Source organism: Lynx canadensis, chromosome D1 (assembly GCF_007474595.2).
Source record: "Lynx canadensis isolate LIC74 chromosome D1, mLynCan4.pri.v2, whole genome shotgun sequence".
NCBI classification, from domain to species: Eukaryota; Metazoa; Chordata; class Mammalia; order Carnivora; family Felidae; genus Lynx; species Lynx canadensis.
Window position 1 is genome coordinate 56185116 of NC_044312.2, and position 22022 is coordinate 56207137.

At 56.4% G+C, this 22022-nt stretch overlaps 1 protein-coding gene across 1 annotated transcript; it reads left to right on the forward strand.

The window, feature by feature from the left end:
* Positions 1-364: 364 nt before the first annotated feature.
* WNT11 (Wnt family member 11) lies at positions 365-17413 on the forward strand. Its single transcript, XM_030333446.1, has 5 exons — positions 365-447; positions 7598-7833; positions 9469-9746; positions 12491-12783; positions 16739-17413. The coding sequence occupies exons 1-5, from the start codon at positions 365-367 to the stop codon at positions 16911-16913; spliced, it is 1065 nt and encodes a 354-aa protein (XP_030189306.1). The 3' UTR covers positions 16914-17413.
* Positions 17414-22022: the final 4609 nt, after the last annotated feature.

Genomic DNA, 22022 nt, shown 5'->3' on the forward strand with positions numbered 1-22022 from the left:
CTTCCCTGCCAGTCCGCAGCCCGGGTCCCAGCCCGGGAGCCGCGCTAGATGGACACGCCCTCGGCCGCGCTCGGGCGACACCTAATTTGAGCCAGACGCCGGCCGCGTCCCGGGCTGTGCGGGGCGGGAGGCGACGCCCGCCGCGCGCTCGGCCTCCCGGGTCCGACCCCTCCTTTGTAATTTGAATAAAACGCCCCCCCCCCACCCGCAGCCCCCGCCCTGCGCTCCGCCTTAACCCGCCGCCTCCTCTCTCCCCGACTGCAGGCGGCGTGCTCGCTGGAAGATCGGCGGTGGCGGTGCCCGCGGCGGGACTTCGGTGCAGCTCCTCGAGGGTGCGACCCCCGAGCGCGCGTGCCGCGCGACCATGAGGGCGCGGCCGCGAGTCTGCGAGGCGCTGCTCTTCGCCCTGGCGCTCCAGACCGGCGTGTGCTACGGCATCAAATGGCTGTAAGTAGGGACCCCGGGTCTGTGCAGCCGGGCTCTGGGACCCGCGGCTGGGGGTGGCGGCTAACGTTCAGGGCCCCCCCCCTGGGGATCGGGTGAGCGTGCCCAAGACCCGGGAGCCGAAGTTGGTTTGGGGGTCGTGGGCAAGTCACTCTTCTTAAGCCTCCTTTTTCTACTCTGTAAAATATTGTCCTTACCTCCCGGAGGGTTGTGAGGCAGGAGCGAGACAGGGCGTGGAGAACGACAGAATTGCCTTGTCCTGTGCAGCTGAGGGTTGTGCAAGGCCTCCACAGGGGCAGATGGAAAAAGCGTGGTCAAGGGCCCCAGTCAAGAGGGTCTGTGGCCCGCACGGGGGGCCTGTTCAATATCGTGTTTCCTTGTCAGTCTCCTGACCTTCGCTGAAGATTCTCAAACAGTACTGACCCCTCCACCTGGGTGACCTTGGGGGAAGTGTCACTCAACTTCTGGGAACCTCAGTGTCCTCTGTCGGAGGGGGAGAGCCTCTACCTCACTCAGATCAGATGAGAAGCGGCTCATGAAAGAACTTTGTAAACTGTCAGATGCTCTGCACATGTGAAGGGTATTCCTTTAGATAGAAATTATTAATGGCTGGGTGGGTGGGAGAGGGAGGCTCTCTTCCATCCAGTAGAAGGGAGTGCCTGCTCTGTGCAGGGCTGTGGGCAGTGCAGGGTGGGGGTGGGGGGGGCGTGGAGAGGAGTAAAACCCAGCCCCTTCCTGGAGGAGCTGCCCTCGGGGCTGGAAGAGATAAGCCCAGGCTGTAAATAACTCCAAGTGCCCTAGGAGTGACCAAGGTGGTGTTGTGGGGGCCCAGAGGAGGGGGGGAGACCACCTGGTGGGGGGCACATACTTGGGACCCTGGGATGATTTTTCCGCAGTGGTGAGCCTGGGTCTGGCTTGAGGAGTTTCTGGGAGTTTGGTGGGTGAGGGCGGTGGGGAGGAGGGCACTTTGGGTGGAGGGACTCCCTGAGTGGTGCGGACATCCAGGACAGGACAGGTCTGGAGACGGGGGTGGGGAGGGAGCCATGCAGATAAGAGAGGCAGGGACAGATTATGGGGGCTGGGGAGGGGCTATGAGGAAGTTTCGTGGATTAGCTGCAAGACAGGGCGATAGTGGCTGGGCCGCCAGCAAACAGTCCTGAGGTCACTGGCGCTGCCCCCCCTGGGGCTGAGTTATTGATTAATTGATGATCCAGGAGGGTAACCCCATCTTCTGGCATCTCTTGTTGGCAAGGAGAAGCGTAGGCTTAGCGGCTCTTCGCTGCTGCTTCTGATTAGTTGTGTGAGGCGTCAGCCACCTTCTACTGCCAGTACCTGGCACGGCGCCAGTTGGTGGGACCCTCTGATCAGAGAGTCCCAACCCTCCTCACCTGCCACACCATTTTACAGATAGGGCAGGTGGGGTCCGGGGCATGGAAGGATTTGCCAAAGAGCACTAGGAGCGGCAGAAGCCAAGAACCAGGCTTGCCTCTAGAGTGTTGCGGGGGACACGGCTGGCATTCCCGCGCCACAGCGGGAATGCTGAGGCCCTGACGATGTGTGACTTGCACAAGCCCCCACGCTGGCAGGTGGCCACGTGGGGCCTGGAACAGATGGCTGGCTAAGCCCAACATCCATGCTGTTCCCACTGCACAGCCCCGGCTGCCACGAAAATGGATACAACTGGGTGTCTGCCTTATAGGAGCTCCTAGCCTCTTGGGGGAAATGGACATGTACAAATACAAAGTGGACTTTGGGCTGTGTCCTGGGAAAGGGAGTGTGGGGGCCCAGAGGAGGAGCCGTTAGGCCCATCTAAGGAAGGTGGCTTTGGGCTGGGCTTCAAAGGATAGGTAGGATTTTGATGGCCAAGGATGGAGTGCAGAGCAAGCATCTAGGCGGGAGGAAAGAGCAGGGACAAAAGCAGAGAGGCAGGACGGTGCATGTGGGGAAACAGAGAAACCAAGAATTATTGGAGCCTGCTAGTAAATCCCATCTCTGTTCCAGGAGCTTTAGTCACTTAATTTTGATAATAGTCCCACGAAATAGGTGATATTCTTATCGCTACCATTTTACAAATGAGGAATCTAAGGTACAGAGAGGTTCAGTAACTGGCCCAAGATCACGCAGCTAGTTAATGGTGGCTGTGGGGCCAGAACCCTGGGCAGATGAGCTCCATTCGGCCAAACCCCTTGTTAGTGGTTAAACTCTTGCTGGAGCTGAAGATATAGGGGGAGGCAGGAGTGGAGGTTATGCAGTGTGTGTGTGTGTGTGTGTGTGTGTGTGGCCAAGCACTGTTCTAAGTGCTTTATGGATATTGTTCATTTGAAACAATGAACCATAGGACGTGGGTTCTGCTATCACCCCCATTAAACAGAAAAAGAAATGGAGGCATGGGGTCTCTAACTCACAGGGTGTCACAGCAGCAGAGGCAGGATGTGGAGTGAGGCTGTCTGGCTCTGTGGCTTCTTGGTCTCAGGGAGCCCCAGGACAGTTGGGAATAGGGAAGTGTACTGTGGGGTGACTCACGCAGGAGACTCAGCTGTCCTGGGGTTGTCCCCGGGGTCCTGCTACCCTGGGCTTTGGAAAGGGGACCGAAGATGAAAAGGGTCTCTGACCTAAGAACTAAAACCAGATGTGGCTCGGTGGCCCAGAATGTCCACCTGTTGGGGACCTGGGACTCAGCCTGAGCCTTGCCAGTTCGCTAGCCTCGAGCCACGCCTCAGGCATATCAATCGCTTCGGCCTCTCTGAGTCTCCGTTTCCTCATCTCAAAAATGGGAATGAGAGGTGTCCTGGGATCTGGGAGGCCTGGGGTTCTAGCTTGGCTCTGCCTGATTGGCTGGGGACATGTCTGGGCAAGTCCTGCCCGTCTCTGGGCCTCTGTGTCCCCACTTGCACAATGAGATGAGGATACGGGGGCCCAGCAAGGGCCAGTGACTTACCCGAGGTTGGATGCAGCAACTGAGCTGGAGCTGAAACCCAGGTCTCTGCCCCCCAACCCCCAACCACTCCCAGGAGGACCCTCGACTCCCAGATGAGAGAGACCTCAGCCACTGCAGTGGCACCTTGGCACAGGCCTTGCTTGTGAACTCTGTTCCCTCCTGTCCTCTCTTCCACCCTCTCCCCCCATACCCTCATCCCCAGATATACCAAAATGTTTTCAATTAGGGGTCTGCTGCAGCGAGGCAAGCCGGAGGAGATGTCCAGACGGGCAACTCCCCCGCCTCCCACCATAATCCTTGATTACCTCCCCGAGGGGGACTTAGTTAGAAACGGTCATTACCACTAATTACCAGATGACCGCATTGCCCTCCTCAGGAGTGGAATCCGCTGCCTCCTGCCTCCTGGTCTCCCGGCCTGCACGCTGCGGCTGGCCGCTCTGTGCACATCACTCTCTCCAGCCGCCCCTGGCCCACCAGGGATCTGCAGACCTCTTCCTATCTGTCCTCTGCCCTCCTTGGCAGTCTGGGCCTCATCTGGGAGTGTCCTCACTGGGCTGTCCCTTGTAGTACCTCCTCTCACCGCCGGCTGGGGAGGCGGAGGCTTATTGACTCCAGAACTGGACAGACTGACACCCTGAGTGACCCAGGTCCTCGGGCAGCAGGGGCACAGAGCTCCCCTCCCTTAGCCACAGTATAGGGTTGCATAGGGAGCCAGAGCTGAGCTCCCCAGGGAAAGGCTGGGCCTACATTGTCCACTTCTTGGCTGGAGCAGGAACCCAGGGAAAAGACCCAGAACGCAGCCACACCGCTTGAGTGCCCACTGCGTACCTCGTACCGTGCGGGGCATTTTCTTGCATACATCATATAATCCTTCCTGTTGTGAAACCGCAGACTGGCTCAGAGGGGAAGGAAGAAATCTGGGCAAGGATGAAGGGCAGAGTGGGCTCAGGACAGGCTGAGTGTTGACAGCCCCCAGCCCGGCAGAGAGGGGACCCCGGGAAGGAGAGGCCAGGTCTGCGGGAAGATGGTGTCGGGAGGAGACCGAGCATCCGGGTACCAGAGCTGTCCCTGTGTCCTCCTCTGTACAAAGTGTGTGGGGGGGTGTAATCTCCCAGGCTGCCCCCTCGGGGTGCTGTGAGAAGTGGATGGGGCGAGAGATTCTGCCGAGTGGGGAGTACTGTGCCTACATGGGGTAGTGTGTGCATGGTGTTTGCTAAGCACAGGTGGAGGGGCTGGACCAACCAAGAAACAGGCTGTGTGGATGACGTCCACCTCTGTGTGGCCACACCTCACCCAGGATGGGCTATGAGGATTCCACCCGGAGGTTCCCTGAGGTGACCTGGCATAGACAGGCCTCAGTGGCTCAGAGGGCCAGGGAGGACCAGATGGCTCGCTTTAGCTCAAGCAAACAGGCCTAAGATCTGCACCCAGGCACGCCAGACATTTCCCTGCTCACAGTTGGGAGGACGGGGACGGACCAGGGGTAACAGTGAGGCAAGACTGCCTGAGATACCCACAATCGATCTCAGGGCTGGCTTGTGCCACCCGGACTGCAGACATCACATCAGGGCATGCCCACTTGTCCTGGGTCGGCTTCCCAGGCCTCTGGGAAGACTTCTGTACTTTGGAGTTGTAGGAGGGGTGGGACATGGCGAAGTGAGAGGCAGGGGGGAACAGACTAACTTATTAGGACTTAATATAGCACCTATTTTCTCTCTTGGGCCCTCCGAGACGTCTAGGAGTTCCCATTTTGTAGGTGATGCTCAGAGAGGTACAGCAATTCGCCCGAGATTATACAGCAAATAGAGGGCAGTGCTGGAGCTAGAACCCCTCTGACCCACTTTGGTCCAAGATTCACCTGGCAATAAGCAGAGGCCATCCCGCTTATGGATGTTCAAGATGTTTTACATATGTTATGATACAGAAGTCAAGCTCAAGGCAGGGCTCGATCCCACAAACTGTGAGATCATGGCCTGAGCCAAAATCAAGAGTCGGTTGCCTAACCGACTGAGCCCCCAAAATGACAAAATGAGCTCAGACAACACGGAGCCTGCTTGGGATTCTCTCTCCCTTTCTCTCTGCCCCTCCCCTGCTGGCTCACTCCCTTTTTCTCTCTCTCTCTCAAAATAAATAAACATTTAAAAAAAAAAATATCATTTTCTTATAACAGATGAGGACCATGAGGCCCAGAGAGGTTGGGTAACTTACCCATGTCACACAGCTGTGCCCTAAGCCTGGGCTCTTCCCTAGGCCAGCCCATGAGCTGGAACATTTGGGTCATTGCCTTATTACTGTTGAAAGGCCTGTGTAGCCATTAGACTAGGGGCTCCTTGAGGAAAGGATCTGTGTCATGTTCATTATCAAATGAGTCCAGAAAGAGCTGGTGCTTAGTAAATATTTCTTCCACAAGTAGATCAAGTTCATTTATTCATTTAGGTACAAGAGCAAGGGGAAAGGCATTCCTGGCATCAGGAAAAGCCTGGGCAAACACATGGTAGCAGGGCCGTCCCTGTTAGAGAAGCCAGGAGTCTGGTATGGCCAGATATTAAGGCACGCCGGGGACGAGGACAAGAGGCTGGAGAGGGCTTAGGGGACCAGGTTTGAGGCAGCCCTTGGCTGTGACTAAGTGGGTACAGGAAGGAAAAGACCACCAAGGCCGTGATTGTAGTAACTTTCCTTACTGGGCACTGACCAGCTGTGTCAGCCCTGGGCAGAACTCATGAGGCTCACAGAGTTACTCCCCCAGGTAATGCTGAGAGGTTGCTGGGCTAGGAGAGGCCAAGAGACTTGTTCAAGGTCACAAAGGGAATGACACATCCAGGAGTCTACCCTGGCATGTGCTGTTCTTTAGCAAGGTGCTACCTCCCTTAGGATGTCGGGGCAGGGGTTCCGGATCTCGGCCTCACCAGGTCTCAGCCCTGACCCTGGGTGAAGACCGTGGGGCTCGCAGCAAGCAGGGCCCACAGCACTGTGGCTGCAGATTGGCCCATCCTTGTCCCCGGCTCCTCCAGGGTCTCTCCTGGGTTGCTGAGGGCCAGCTGGCTCTGGGGCAGGGGATAAGTCTATGCAGAACCCTTTAAGGCTGTTGGGGTCCCTCTACCCTGCGCTCAGAGGAGGTGTTGCCTGATGCAGCCTGCTCCTCGGAGAAGGCCTGGCACAAATGTGGATCCATGACCCTGGTCCTAGAGCCTTGCAGTCCCAGTGCCTAGAACCAGGATCTGGGAAGCTCTTCAGTCCTATAACATCACCAGGTTCAAAGGGACCCCCAGGCCAGCATTTCCCAAAGCATGGATGAGGTCAGTGCCTCTCAAACAAAGGGCTTTGTGCTCAGCAAGGACTCCAGAGTTAAACAAAACCAAGCCTGTTGTGTTGCTTGGGACTTCTCAGGGCCTTTAAAATGCAAATGTGCATTAATTACTCTCCAAAGGGAAACATAGTAGATCATGTTCCCCAAATGTGCTTCACCATGGATCCCTTCTTTCAGTGTCTCACTGGAACACGTTCTGGGAAATACACTTTATAGGTACGGACACTGAAGCCCAGAAAATGGACAGTGATTTATCGAAGGGCACACAGCAAGTGAATGACTTAGTCCCATTTATTGCAAAATTGAGTGGCTGTTTTATCCTTTAATAAATCCCAAGCATGTGTGTGGAATTTTACAGCCTAATAAGTAGTTTAATAATTAAATGAAGCAATGTATGGTAAGCTCCTAACTCATATGTGCATCTAGTAAGCACTCAATTAATAGTGTGTATTATAATGATAGTGATTGTAATAATCTAGCATTTAACACAGTGTCTGGCCCATTTGGTGTTCAGGGTCGAATGAATGTTAAATAAAGAGTAATAATTCACAGCCATGTGAGAGCTAAATAAAGCCGTGGGTGTGCACACTTTGTGGGCTGTGAAACTGTTTATTGTTAATATAATTACAGTAAAGTGTAGGTAGGATGGAGGTCATGATCCTGCATTATGAATGAGGCCCTGGCCCAGAGAGGGACAACGATGTGCCCAAGGTCACAGGGAACGGAAGGGGGAGCCATTGCTCTGCTGGGGCCAGGTCTTTGCCTCTTAGTTTCCAAACTCCTTCCAGCAAAGGCCCCTGAACCCATTCATTGCGCAAGGGCTGGGAGCAGTAGGGCAGGTGTAGGCAACGTGGCCCCTCACGCTCTGTCTTTCCTTCTCTTGGTTGTTGCCCTTCGGTGGTGTGCAGGGCGCTGTCCAAGACCCCGGCGGCCCTCGCGCTGAACCAGACGCAGCACTGCAAGCAGCTGGAGGGGTTGGTATCTGCGCAGGTGCAGCTGTGCCGCAGTAACCTGGAGCTCATGCACACCATCGTGCACGCCGCCCGCGAGGTCATGAAGGCCTGCCGCAGGGCCTTCGCGGACATGCGCTGGAACTGCTCCTCCATCGAGCTTGCCCCCAACTACCTGCTTGACCTGGAGAGAGGTAGGGGGCCGGCGGGGGCTGCTAGGGCCCACGGAATGCGTGCAGGTGGGGAAGGATGAATTCAGGCATCAATATATGTGTTTTTAGATAGGTGGGTGAATTCATGGACGGATGGGTGGATGTTGATGGCTGTGTGATGGGTGGATGAGTGAAGAGGTGGGTGATGGATGGATGCACAGAAGAAAACAGACGTGGATGGGCGGGTGGATGAATTAATCATAGATACCGGTATCCAGGCATGAACTGATGAATGAATAAACATATAGTGAGTGAATATACGAGTTGCAGGGGAGCCTGAAATGGTGGCACAGATGCCTGTGTACCTAATGCATAAAGGGAAGGATGAACGAGGCCGAGGAGGCTCTTGGGAGGGGCGTATGTGACAAGACAGGAAAGCCACCACCGGGCAGACAGGTGTGCCACAAGGTAATTCTAGACCGAGGGAATTCTAGACTGAGGATGCTGTGAGATGCGCAGAGTGATATAGGACCTCCACTTTCTGGAGCAGGTGGCTTGCGGGGTGGACTTGGGGGTCCTATGTACAGTCAAGAGCCTTTTGATGGCCAAAAGTGCCCCAGTGGATCTAATCTCTCCTCCCGCGTGGCAACAGCTGAGGATTGTATAGCACTTGACAAAGCTTCCTTCCTTCCCGAATTATGGGAACTCTAGAGCGATCCTGTGAGGGAGGTATTATCATTTCCATTCTACAGTTAAGGAAACTGAGGCTTGAGAAGGGGAGGTGACTTGTGTGGACCTGAAGCTAGGACTCCCTACGGCAGAGGCACATTGGGCTCCGTATTAGTTTTTCCAGGATGCTGTGACAAGGTCCCACAAACGGGGCTTCAGACAACGAAACTGTATTGTCCCAGAGTTCTGGAGGCTGGAAGCCTGAAACCAAGATACCAGCAGGGCTGTGCTCCCTCTGACAGCCCCGGAGAGGATTCTTTCTTGCCTCTTCTTAGCTTTCGGTGACTGTCCCCAGCCTCAGTGTTCCTTGGCCTGGAGATACATCACTTTAATCCCTGCCTCTGTGTCTCTGTATCCAGAACTCCCCCCTTCCTATAAGGATGCCAGTCATTGGATTAGGGCCCACCCTGACCCAGTATGACCTCATCTGAGTTCCATTACACCTGCAAAGGCCGTGTTTCTAAATCAGGTCATGTTCACAGGTACCGGGGCCAGGACTTGACTATATCTTTTAGGGGGACACATTTCAACCTACAGCAGGCTCTTTGCACACTTGTCTGCCCCTCGAGTTGTGAGTTCTTTGAGGAGTAGCCCCTAACACTGAGTGCAGGGATGTAGGGGGAGATCCGGAATGGTGAGTGTGTGGGAGCAAGGGTGCCTGTGGGTGTGTGGGCTTTGCCAGCCTCTGGGAATGAGGGTGAGTTTGTGATGAGTGCACAAATCAGCTGGTGTATGTGTGGGAGAATGGACTGGCGATACATTAATGTCCCTGGTGCTGTCCTCCATCTGGTGGCAGCCTCTGTGCCCGGCTGGCCCCACAGAGGCAGGCAGGGGCCCAGGAGGAGGCTCTCAGGCCTGGGTGGGGTCCTGTGCCCTGTCCCCCGGCCCGCCCCCTTCCCCCTCCCCCCCCCCCCCCCCGCCCCGAGCTGACCCAGCACCTCCCCACAGGGACCCGGGAGTCAGCCTTCGTGTATGCGCTGTCGGCGGCCGCCATCAGCCACGCCATCGCCCGGGCCTGCACCTCCGGCGACCTGCCCGGCTGCTCCTGCGGCCCTGTCCCAGGTGAGCCACCCGGGCCCGGGAACCGCTGGGGAGGATGTGCGGACAACCTCAGCTACGGGCTCCTCATGGGGGCCAAGTTTTCCGATGCTCCTATGAAGGTGAAAAAAACAGGATCCCAAGCCAATAAACTGATGCGTCTACACAACAGTGAAGTGGGGAGACAGGTAACCACCCACCCCACCCACCCCAGATGGTTGTGCCTATGCCAGGTGGCCAGGAAAGGGCCACCCAGTGTGCCCTGATGGAGGGGGGGGGATGGGCCCGATCCACCCACGTTGAGTGCTCCCGGCCTCCCCCGGCTCTCTCTCCCCTCTCTAGCCGCTTGGGGCTTGCCTGGCTCCTCCTCCTCTAGGGGGTCCACCGGGGTTTGAGTTGAGAATATTAGTGGAGCAGAAGGGACTCTGAGCTAGGAGTCAGGAGCTCTGAGTTCCCATCTTGGCTCTGGCACTAGACTAGCTGTGTGACGTTGGGCAAGTCACTTCCTCTCCGGGCTCAGTTGTTTCTATCTATAAAATGGGCTGGGTCGGTGCTCTTCAGTCCCCATCAGCTGTGTTCCTCAGGCTCCTCCTGTGGGGTCCTGAGCCGAGGCTGGGTATGGGAGGAGGCATGGGGAGGGCCATGGGGCAAGAACCTTAGCCTAAGGGGTTGTCTCCTTGGCTCTAACAGGGACTCCTGCCCAGGTCCAAAACTCAGTTTCCCCTCAATGTTTGTTACGATCAGTGTTTCATTAATCCCTCACCTCATTCCACAGAAGGTTGGGGTGAATGCGTAAATGAATGAATGGACCTTTTTATTTTTTGAAAATGAAAAAAACAACTTTATACTAACCTGAGTGCCAGGCACTGAGGTGGTGCTTGGGGCGTTTTCTCTCCCGTAGTCTCCCCTGTGGGGAGGTGCAGCTACCCCCTTACACACGGGGAGCTGGGTGCCTGAAGGGTGGAGAGTCGGGTGCAGATGGCATCTCATGGCCTCCTCCCTGCAGCCCCATCAGGCCCATTGCACAGAGGCAGCCAGTGAGGCAGAGAGAGCTTAGGTGGCTTGGCTAAGGACACAGGTGCGATGGAGCCCAGGTCTATGGACTCCAAGTCCAGAGGTTTCCACGTCCTCACCTTCCTCTCTCATTGGTCTCCCTTATAGAAGGATTCTGGGATGTCCAGGCCATGTTTGGACAGTTGGGGAAACTGAGGCCAAGAGACACTATGGGTCCATAGCAGAGCCTGGCCAGGGACCCAGGGCTCCTGTCTCCCAACCCTGCGGGCCTGCCCCCATCCTTGGGAACTCAGTCTCAGTCCTACTCCCTGCCTGGCCTGAGCTTTGTGTATCCAGGAGCACAGCCATCTGCTCCCCCGGTGCAGTCAGGACAGGATACTCAGCTGCCGTGGCACATCGGGCCTGTCCCTGGGGCCCTGTTGCCAAGGAGCTGGTTTCCCTGGGACCATCTGCAAAAGGACCCAGTCCCCTCTCCCGGCCACAGGGCTTGTGTGTCTGGCACACAGCGGGCACCAGGAAACTCTGGGCCCCTTCCCACCCATCAAAGCTGAGGCACTAAACATACCTTACCTCTCCTTTATGACTCAAAAGCACCTTGATGCCCTTGGGAGGTTGAGCATGCCCTGCATTTGGGTTCATCTCATTCCTGTGCTCTTCACAGGCTTTGCTGGGCCAAGTCCAGATTTTAGACCCAGTGGACTCCCTCATTCTTCACTACCGGGCACTGATGAAGGAGATGGAGCCCTGGGACCTTGGCCAGCTCCCACACTAACTCACTGAATGATTTGGGGCAAGTCTCTGCCGGCTCTGTGCCTCAGTTTCCCCATCATTTGAAGGCAGGGGTAGGCCCAGGGGACCCATAAGCCTTGCAGCTCTGCATAGGGCAGGCAGGAGGGCAGGCCCGGGCACAGGGATCCAAGTCCTGTGTGCAAAGGAGCAGGGAATAGAACGCAAAACTGAACTGCCTGCAGAAGACATCTATCTAACTCATGCCCCTCAGGTACACATGAGGAAGCTGATGGGACAAGAGGATGATGGGACAGAGTCACTTCTGAAGCCAGGGCTAGAGTTCCCTGAGCCCCAGAGCCCAGACCTCCCCCCTCCACCACAGGCATTAGACTGATTTTTCAAACCAGTGTTGATTTGACTTTTGTTAGTTCACGAAACCCTTTCATATGCGTCCTCTCTTTGCATCCTTGCGACCTCCCTGGAAGGTAGCGATTATGCGCGTGCTCTGCACATATAAGATAGAGGGGCTGAACAGTGGAGGGCTTGCTGAGGGTCACCAGGCAGCAGAGGGGAAAGGCCAGCCAGGCCAGGGAATGTACCTCCCCACCCCATGCACTTACTTCCTGCCTCTTCTTACTGTCCTCCTCCCTTCCTTCCCTTGCCCTTCCTTCCTTCTCTTTTCTCCCTTTTTTTCCCCAGCAAGCATTTAGGGAATCCCAGTTTTGTGCAAGAGAAAAGCATGGAGCAATTAACAGGCATGGCTTTTGCAACTGCCCTCAGACCTGAGTTCAAATGCCAGCTCTCAGATTTTCTAGCTGTGCAACGCTGAGCTTGGGGCTTGGCCGCTCTGAGCCTTTGTTTCCTCTGTTTAAAGTGGGGAAAATAATAATACCTCCTGTGAAGGACTGTTGTGGTGATTAAGCCATGTTATATGTTAGAGCTCTTGGCATCTGCTGTCCCTGCAGATGCCACTCCCTTCCTGTCCCTCCCCGCTGCCCCCCACGTTGGAGGAGGAGCTGAGAATCCGGGACATCTCCCAGCTTTAGAGCCAAAAGCTCCCTCACTTGAGGCCTAGAGCAGACGATGACTCCCTGAGAGCACCCAGCATGCGGAGGGGTGGGGGCAGGGTCCCGGACAGGCCAGGCAGCGGGCTCTGGCTGCCCAGCCCGACGCCCTCCCCTGTCTGCAGGCTCTGCGCGCCTCTCTGGAGATGAAGTGTAAGTGCCACGGGGTATCTGGCTCCTGCTCCATCCGCACCTGCTGGAAGGGGCTGCAGGAGCTTCGGGATGTGGCCTCTGACCTCAAGACCCGCTACCTGTCGGCCACCAAGGTGGTGCACCGACCCATGGGCACCCGCAAGCACCTGGTGCCCAAGGACCTGGATATCAGGCCCGTGAAGGACTCGGAGCTTGTCTATCTGCAGAGCTCGCCCGACTTCTGCATGAAGAACGAGAAGGTGGGCTCCCATGGGACGCAAGACAGGTAAGGGCCTGCTGTCACCCTGGCAGGAGAGGGTCAGCTAGGCTGCACGTGCCCCACCCCAAGGCACACAGTCTGGGCTCAGCTGGCATTTGGGGGAGTGGAGTCCCTGCCCAGCTGAGGGAGGTGGCCCCAGGAATGCTGAGCAGGGGTGCCGGGGTCCAAGGGGCCCGCAGCAGAGCTCCTGGGAGTGGCTCTTGTGTACCTTGCCCGGGCAGGGGCCCCTGGGGAGTGGAGGCTGGTGGGAGCTTCCTCCTTCCGCCTGGTGGGGGAGATGGGGAGAGACGATGACCGAGAAAGAAGCTGTCCCACGTAAGACAGGTCCTCAGCGTTTGTCACCTGAATAAATGAAGGGTGAATGTCATGTAACCTGGTCATTGGACAAATAAGGAACTGAGGCACAAGGGGGCAGCAGCCAGCCCACAGCCACACGGGCAGTCTGCACAGAGCCGGGACAGGGCCGGGGCAACTGCTTTTCAGAAGGGCAGCAGGAGCACAAAGCGTGCCTGCATTCTGTGGAGACAATGCTCCCGCATTCCCCTGCCATGCACGCACCCACCTCCCGGGCCCCAGCTCTCTCCCCCGCCGATCCCCAGTTTAACAGCTGGAGCTGGGGTCCCTACATCTGGTCCCATCACTGCTGCTGAAGCCGGCTTAGGACAGGAGAAAGAAAGGGGCCCAGGGGTGATTGCAGACCTACTGTGTGCCAGGCGGGGCTGCTGAGGATTCAGGGCAGCAGCATTTCCCAGAGACCTTCTGGGGGAAGTTAGTCCTGAAACGGTGTAATAGAAACAGTTCTGCAATCAAATATGATTGGGAAATTCTCTTTGGCGACTTGCAAGGCACGAGAACATTTTAAAGGCTCGGAGGAATCCCACAGTAAAGAATCTGCCTAAGCCAACGTTTCCCAGAGGTGTTTGCTGTGGAACTTTTTTATTAAGGAGCCCCTAATAGCATTCCACAAAACTAGTGTTCTGCGGGGTTAAAAGAATATTGAACCAGAGTGAGGGTGTCTGAGAACGTGTCTGGCACATAGTTGGTGCCCGGCCAGCATCTGCTTCCTCCGCAGCCCACGTTCCTGTCTCCAGGAGAGGGGGGCTGGTTTGGGGGGCTCCATCGTCACAGGCTAGGGCAGCAGGCTCTGTGAGGAGGCCTCGGCTTCCATCTGGAGGCCAGATTGAGGGGGTCGGGTGGAGTGAAGATGGAACCGGGTCAGGCCAGGGAGACAGGAAGGAGCGAGAGTCTGGTCTGAGGCAGTCGGGGTGGGTGGGGTGAGGATGGGGTTGGGGGTGGGGGGTGGGATGGGGCAAAGGATTCTAGAGCCCAGAGAGGCTGGGGAAAGGCCAGAGCAAATAGAGGGTCTCCTTGGATCTGTGTGTGTGTGTGTGTGTGTGTGTGTGTGTGTGTAGGACAGTTCCCACCCAGTTGCCGCGGCTTCCTACCTGCAGGACCTTGAGCAGATCTCTTCACTCATGTGAGGCTCAGTCTCATCCTCTGTATAATGCACAGGGTTCTGCAGCCCTCAGAGGGTGGCCGACAATCTCCTGTCACACTTACTGAGCAGCTCCTCCTCTGCTAGACAGCGTCAGTCCCATGGGAAGGGCTCACTAATGGCGATCTCTCATCTCCCAGGCTGTCAGGGCTCCGCTTTCCCAGTGCCCCCACTCTGCCCCTCGGGCTTGCCCTACAGCGACTGATGAGGAGGCCCCATCCCGCAGCACCAGCTGCCTCCCTGGCTTTCTCAGAATGCCTCCCCACGCTTGCCACCAGGCTTCCTGCCACTCTCAGCTTTCCGCCGTTCCTCTGAGGATGGGCTGTTGTGGACATCTGTATCAGTCAGCTTTTTCTGCAGTAACAAACAGCTCCAATATCTCAGTAGTTTACAACCACAGACGCTTTTCCCATCTATTTATTACATGAGGCTCTGGCAGGCACACAGAAGGGTGAGAGACAAGTGGTCAGATTGTAACAGAGAAAAGCCCAAGGGTGAGAGAAGTCCAGAGGTGCCCTGACCCAGCCTGGACATCAAGGAAGGCTTCCTGGAGGAGGGGGAACGTGAGTTTTACTAGGTTAGGGGATTCAGGAGTGCAAGGGGTGGAGGTAAATGAGCTTTGTTACTGTAAAAAGAGGTACATGGGTGGCACCTCTCTAGAGGCTGCCCCCCCTAGCTGGGGACAATGCTCTGCAGCCCTCCTCAAGGCCAGCTTGATGAACTGAGACCTCATTGGCAGTCAGTATTCCAAACCCTGGCCCTCTTGTCATGTCTTTCCCAGCAGCCCCTGCGCTAATAAAACCTGCCCTGGGTCCCTGGATCTTTCTCCAAGCCCCACTCACCCCCACCCCCTCTCTCAGGCATCACTGCATACCTCAACTGATTCTAGGGTTAGAGGCCAGGTTTCAAACATTGCATGTCAGGGATCTGAAGTAAAAATGAAACCCTTCCTTCTTCCTACTACCCTTTGTCCAGAGGCCTCCAGGATAAGGCTGAGGGCCATTAATGGTGTTGATAACTAAACAAAGTCACCTTTGTTAAGTGACTTGCCCTAAGTCACCCAGCCAGTAAGTGGCAGAGATGGGGTTTGAACCGTGGTCTGTCTGGCTCTGGGGCATTGTGTTCTTCCTGCTGTTTCTTCCTTCCCGGAACTGCTTGTAGCCCCCATATGCGGGTCACTGTCACCTCCTGACTCTCCCTCAGGCGCTCCCTCCTTCCCACCTCATGGCCCCTTCCCAGCACAGGTCTTGGCCTCTCTTTCTCAGCTGCTGCCTAGCCTCCTCCCCGGCCTCCCTACCTCCAGCCCTACCCCTTCCATCTGTTCTCACGTCTTAGGTTAGATCGGGTCCTTCGCCTTTGCCCAGGCTGTTTGTTTTCTTTGCCCCCAACTCCCTTTCCCTCCTCCCCATCTTAGATTTCTGCTGGTCTTCTGTGAAACGGCCTAGATGACCCCTCCTCCTCCAGGAAGCCTTCCCAAACTCTTACAGACCCCATGCTCACACTGTGTGACTCTGGGCACGCTCCCTCTCCATTCCATGGCTCAGTTTCCCCATCAGAAAATAAGAGGGTTGAATTTGGTCAGCTCTAGAACTTGCCCATGCCGGACATTCTAGGATTCCTGGGTCCGCATGGCTGTGGGGACCCAGCTGCGTGCCCTGCGTGCCCCCCATCCCTGCTAGCCTGAGCCCACCTAGAGGATCTGCCAAACTGCAGTTGGATATTGGGGTCCCACAGGGGCCTTCACTGCCTTCTCCCACAGGAATGGGATTCAGAAAGAGATGCAGCCCCTGGAATCCTATGGATTCTCTGCCCTTAGGGTAGGCGGAGCATGTGAGAGATTTGGTTTCAGGACCCCACAGATTCCTGTGAGAACTTGAACGGGCTCTGCTCTTTGCTAAGCCCATTACCATCTGTAAAATGGGTATAATAATTCCACTGACCAGGGACCTCGCATGCCTCCTAGAAGATAAAATAGGGGGGGGGGGGGGGGGGGGGGTTGCTGACTGGCACGCAGGGCCACTGGTTGACAGACCCTGCCTCTAGATGAACAGTGTGCCACATATTCACTTTGCCTCGCATCCAGTGCCATTTAGTCTTTTCCAGAACTTACTTTGGGATTCTAAATGTAAAAATGTTCTTGACATTTGGGACAATATAATTAAAGATCAAATATGAAGACAGGATTATCAGAGCGGTTTGAGGCTCCTTCAAGTATTTAGAAGAAATAGAAAAAAAAAAAAAAAAGACACCCCTAAGAAAACAAACACGCCCATCATTTCTCGTTTTGATAAATGCCTATTAGAAATACAAGGAGAAGCGAGAAGTACTCTTAGGGAAGGGGATTACCTAAAATTCCCCAAAGATCAAGACACCTTCCAAGAGGGACGCAGCCGCCGGGTAGGGGGAGCCTGCGGGTGCCCGGTTGGGAGCATGCGCTCACCCGCTGTCCCTTTCCTCCCACCGCAGGCAGTGCAACAAGACGTCCCACGGCAGTGACAGCTGTGACCTCATGTGCTGCGGACGCGGCTACAACCCCTACACGGACCGCGTGGTCGAGCGGTGCCACTGCAAATACCATTGGTGCTGCTACGTCACCTGCCGTAGGTGTGAGCGCACCGTGGAGCGCTATGTCTGCAAGTGAGGCCCTGCCCACCCCGTGGGGACTTGTGGAGGCCCAGCCAGGGGCCCGGAGACACCCCGTGGAGTTTTTCTTGGGAATTCCAGATGCCAGGCATGGGAGGCGGCTTGTGCTTTGCCTCCCCTTGGAAACCGCCAGAAACAGAAGGCCCGGCCGCTCTGGAAGGAGGGCCAGGACATCAAAGGAAACCGACAAGATTAAAAATAACCTGGCAGCCAGAGCCTGGGAGTGCCCACTTGCTGCCTTCCAGACTCGTCTAAGAAGCCAGGGGTATGAGTTGGGCAGGACTGGCATGGACTTGACCTTTCGCAGCCGGAGACACCAGCCTCCCGGGAAGGGAGGTCTGCCTGCCCTCCTCAGAATGTCTGCAGGCCCAGCCCTTGCAACGACCCCCGGCCCACCCCAGGGTCTGAGCCTGCTGGGCATACCACATGGAACCACTAGCTTGGGTTGTAAATGTTTTTTGTTTTGTTTTGTTTTGTTTTGTTTTCTTCCTCTGGGATGTGGGAGCTACAGAAATATTTATAAAACAAGCTTTTTCTTTGGGGTGGCTCGCCTCAATTCCTCTTTATATATTTTATATATATATATAAATAAATATATATAATGATCTATATTTTAAATAAGCTTTTTAAACAGCTCTATGGAATAAATGGTGAGAGAACCCCAGCCTGCCCCTGCGGTTTGTCACCTCCACAAGGGAACTCAGAAGGTCCTGGGGCTGGCCGGGTGAACTCTCGGATTTCCAGGCATGGCGGCTTCCCGATTGATGTCCCGAGTCCCCGGCTCTGGCCCCGATCGCCCCGTAAGATCTCTTGGTCAAGGGCGAGGACAGACTTCTTGAAACATAAACCCAGCTGGCAGATTCTTTGTTCCTCTGGGACACACATGCAGGCGCGCATAGCCTGGCTGTGTCGTCAGACCTGCTAAGCTCGCTTCAAGAGAAAACCTACCCCCCCCCCCCCCCCGGGAGCTGGGGACTCAGACCTCAGGGAGGTGGTGACAGACCCAGGCCCTGGTGGGTGTTCTGTGTGACTGCGGGGGAGGCTTTTCCCCTCCCTGGGCCTCGGTTTCCCCATTTGTAAACCGGGAGTGGTGGACCTTAAGGTTGGTGGTTGGGAAAGTACGCCCCCCGGCCCCTCCCCGCTCTCCAGCCTCCGCCTGGGCCAGGCTGGCTGCAGTGGATATGGTGAGAAGCAACTGGAGCCATCGGGATTTTTTTCTCTCTGTGGCTGTGGGGTGTGGGACCAGGAGGATCGAGAAGGATTCGAGCCTTTGGCCGGGGTACCTGGAAGCCCTGAGATGGGATGAAGAGAGAGGGCTGGGACTCAGACTGGGCCACCGGGAGGGAGACTGTGAGGTCCATTCAGTCCCAGGTAGAACCGGTGGGGAGAGGCAGCATCACTAAGGGGCACGATAAAAAAGCAAAGCGGACCAAGACCTGGGCCTGGGGCACCTCTGCTTTGGAGGTCAGGGAGTGGAAGGGGGGAAGAGGCAAAGGGGCTGGGGAGTAGCAGCCAGGGAGATGGGGGGGGGTGGTTCTTAGTGTGGCCAGCTCTGCCCCCTCTGAGCTTCGGCTTCCTTTCCTGGCACGTGGGTGGTGCTGGTGAGCAAGTGGAGGCTATCCTTGGTGCCTGGCCCCCAGAAGGCCCCCCACACAGAAGCAGTTAGTAATCACATGTGCTCTGGCCCTGGGGGAACCACTCAAGCCCAAAGATGGAAGAGAATGTTATAACCTGAACTTCTGTGTATGTGAGAGGAGGCATGAATGCCAGGAAGGAAGGCTCTCTGCTACCCACAGCTAGCTAAGGCCCTACTTGGAGGGGCTGGGGCACAGCAGGTCCTGGGAAGCCCCAGAAGGATTTGGGGAAGCGAAGCAGGGGTGGGGGTGGCATGCCATGCCAGAGGCTGGACCGATCACGGGGTGGGGAAAAGAGACGGCTGTGTGGCCACCCTCCAAGTCCCTGCGAGCTTGTGGTGGGGCGGCCAGAGTCACAGATTCACGGTCTGGAAGGAACCTCAAGATACTGGTCTCTCACTCTGTTTTACAGACGAGGAAATTCTGAGATGGGAAGGGCCTTTCCTGTGGTCACAGAGCTGATAAGGCTGGTGGTGGAGTTGCAGGGCATCCGGGGGGCGAGGCTCTTGCTAACATCTCTTCAGAAAACAGCTTCCATCGAATGTGCCCCTGGAGTGTGCTCTCTTCCAGGCCCAGGGCTGCCCCTGCTCCGCAGCCTTCATTGGCTCCTCCTTACGGCCCCGGAAAACCCATCCCCAGTTCCCGGGCCTGGCATACAAGGCCCCTCCCCCAGGTCACAGGTCATGCTCCCAGCCACCTTTCCTGCGACTGCCCAGGCATCCCCTGTGCTCCAGCCACAAGCAGACCACTCATCCATGCACAGATGCAGAAACCTGACTGCTGGGCCTGCGTCTGGGTATCTGCTGTTCTTTACAGGCCTGGAATGTAACTTTCCCTGTTGGAATCCTGCTCAGCTGTCCTGGCCATCTCCACCAAGCCATCCATAATGCCCTGGGTGGAAGCCATCTCTCCCTCCTCAGGCTCCCTGCAACCCTCTGAACCTTTGAAGCAGCCATCACACTCATGCTCACTGTGCCCAGCCACTGGCCAATCTTCCTCCAGGGCCCAGCTGACTGGTCCTCTCCTCCAGGAAGCCTTCCTTCCCTGACCACCCTCAGCCTGGGTCTCCTCCGGGTTCCCACGGCCATTGTGCTCCTCTGCAACGTTGCATTGAGCCGAGTTGTTGTACAGGTCGGTGTGGTGTCAGTGCCTGCCTCCCCCACCCATCTGGGGCCTCCTCATGACCTGGGACCAGCTCAGTGCACCTGTGAGGCCCTGGAATCTGGGGGTGGCACACCTGGGGCTGAGTTCATGCCTCAGAAATGTTGGATTTGGGGGTGTTCTTTGGACCTTAACCAGGACAAGCGAATGAAGAAACCAGACCAAGGACCCAGAGTGGGTCTCAGAAAGGGTGATCATAATAACCTAAATGCTACTGCTTACTGTGCTCTTACTGTGTGCTATTCCAAGCACACTGTCCCAAGTCATGTTCACGGCAAGCCCCAGACGGGCATGGTCGTCTCCATCTGGCAGGCAAGGAAGCTGAAGCTCTGAAAGGGAGGCAGCTTGCCCCAGATCTCCTCCTAAGTCCACGGCGACGTGGGGCTGCGGGCTCAGATGTGTCTGACCCCAGACCCTGGCCCCTTCTCACGGGTCCTCACTGTAGCCAGGCACAGCAGAGAAGGCAGAAAACTATTCCCAGCTCAGGACAGGAGACGCAGCTGGGCCCCTGACTCAGTGGGCCTTCTGCACCTGCCACTGGCCAGTGCCCAGGCCTGTGGTGAAGCCCTGTACCTCTCCGGCCGGTCACGGGCTGGGCAACCAGGAGTGGGTGGAGAGCTGGTCCCTGGGCTGCTCCCCCGCACCCCGGCCAGGTCCGGGTTCTAAGCATGCAGTGAGGATGAGCCCCCACTCAGGTGAGACGGGGGCGGGGGCGGGGGCTCCACCGTGAATCCCAGAACCTCAGAGCTCTCTTTGCGTTCAGAGATTTAGAACCATAAAATCTTGATACCTTGGACAAGATGGCAAACCACTCCATTGGAAGCACTGTAGAGGCCCCTGGACCGGTAGCCAACCCTGAAAATTGAAAAGGCCCGGGTGCTGACCCGTGGGTGCCCGAGTGCTTGTCACCAGCAGGATTGCTGTCCCTCCACCTCTCTCCTTCCTAAGAGGCGAGCAGTCCCAGACTAGGCTCCGTGAGGCTCTGAAAGCCCCGGAGAGATGGCAGCTTCCCAGGCACGACAGGAACAGGACCAGCTGCTCCAAGGAGGCTTCTGGACCAAGTGTGGGAGGCTGGCTAGAGACATGGGAGAGACAGGGCCTGAGGAGGGAGACAAGAAGGCGGCAGAGAGGAAACAGGAACTCCTGAAAAGAGGGAGAGATTAGGTTGGTGGGAAAGGAGAGAATGGACAGATAAGGGCCCCTGGGGAGGCCAGGTCAGGCCAGAGAAACAGCCCAGGGGGGGCCTGGGCCCAGCCCTGAGTAGGCTGATGGTCTGTTGTTCCTCAGGTCAGGGATACCAGCTGCCGGGTTATACAGACCAGGCCTCCAGCAGGATGCAGGCCCCAGCCTGGGACCCCTGACCAAGGGAGGCTGGATGGGGTAGAGGGAGTTTGGGGCTGGGAGGCCAAAACCCCAGAATGTTTTCCACTCTCTTGCAGTGTGACTTCAGGCAGCCACTGACCCTCTCTGGTCTCTGCAATGGTTGTCACTATTCTGTTCTCACGATTCTGAGGGGTAGAGCCCGGTATCTCTGATGAGGAAACTGAGGCCCAGAGAGAGAAGCAGCTGGCCCAGGGTTTAGAGCTATAAGGGGCAGAGTGGGCATTCAAGCCCCAGACTCCCTGGCTCCAAGTCTGTGATGGGCATCTGAGGGTTGGAGGTGGCCTCCAGCTGAATGGGTAGTTGACCATGAACCGGAGGGGCTGGAGAGGATGTCACACAGGAGGGAGAGGGAACAATTCAAGACTGAGCAGTCCCTGACATCTGTCACAGGAACTGGGGATTGCAGTCCAAGTGCAGGTGCCCAGGTGCCCCCATCCATGGCCATCAAGCTGGAGCTCAGCCAACGTTTTCCTACACTGTCCTCCCCAGCTGAGGAGCTCACCATCATCACGTGGGTGCCCGGACTCCCAAGCTGCACCTGTGGGGGGCGGGGTGAGGGGATAAAGCACATGTGTCTCCCTTGAGTGAACCCACTCCTAGTTAGTGTAGCCAAGGTGACCATAGTCAGAAGACAGGCCGAGCCTGTCTGGAGGCTTTGGGGATATAGGGAGGGAAAACCCACTTCTCTCAATGTGTCAGGGATAAGGAGTAGAAAATCTACGGGGCACCTGGGTGGCTCAGTCGGTTGAGCGTCTGACTTTGGCTTGGGTCGTGATCTCGCAGTTCGTGAGTTCTAGTCCCACATCGGGCTCTGTGCTGTCAGCCTGTCAGGGCGGAACCCGTTTCGGATCCTCCGACCCTTCTCTCTGCTCCTCCCCTGCTGTGCTCTCCCAAAAATAAATAAATATTTTTAAAAAAAGAAAGAAAGA

Bases quoted from the DNA above. Each gene is read 5' to 3' on its own strand.
- WNT11 (XM_030333446.1), top strand. From the start codon at position 365: ATGAGGGCGCGGCCGCGAGTCTGCGAGGCGCTGCTCTTCGCCCTGGCG. The intron at 448-7,597 runs GTAAGTAGGGAC...GGTGGTGTGCAG, and splicing joins TGCTACGGCATCAAATGGCT to GGCGCTGTCCAAGACCCCGG. The intron at 7,834-9,468 runs GTAGGGGGCCGG...ACCTCCCCACAG, and splicing joins CCTGCTTGACCTGGAGAGAG to GGACCCGGGAGTCAGCCTTC.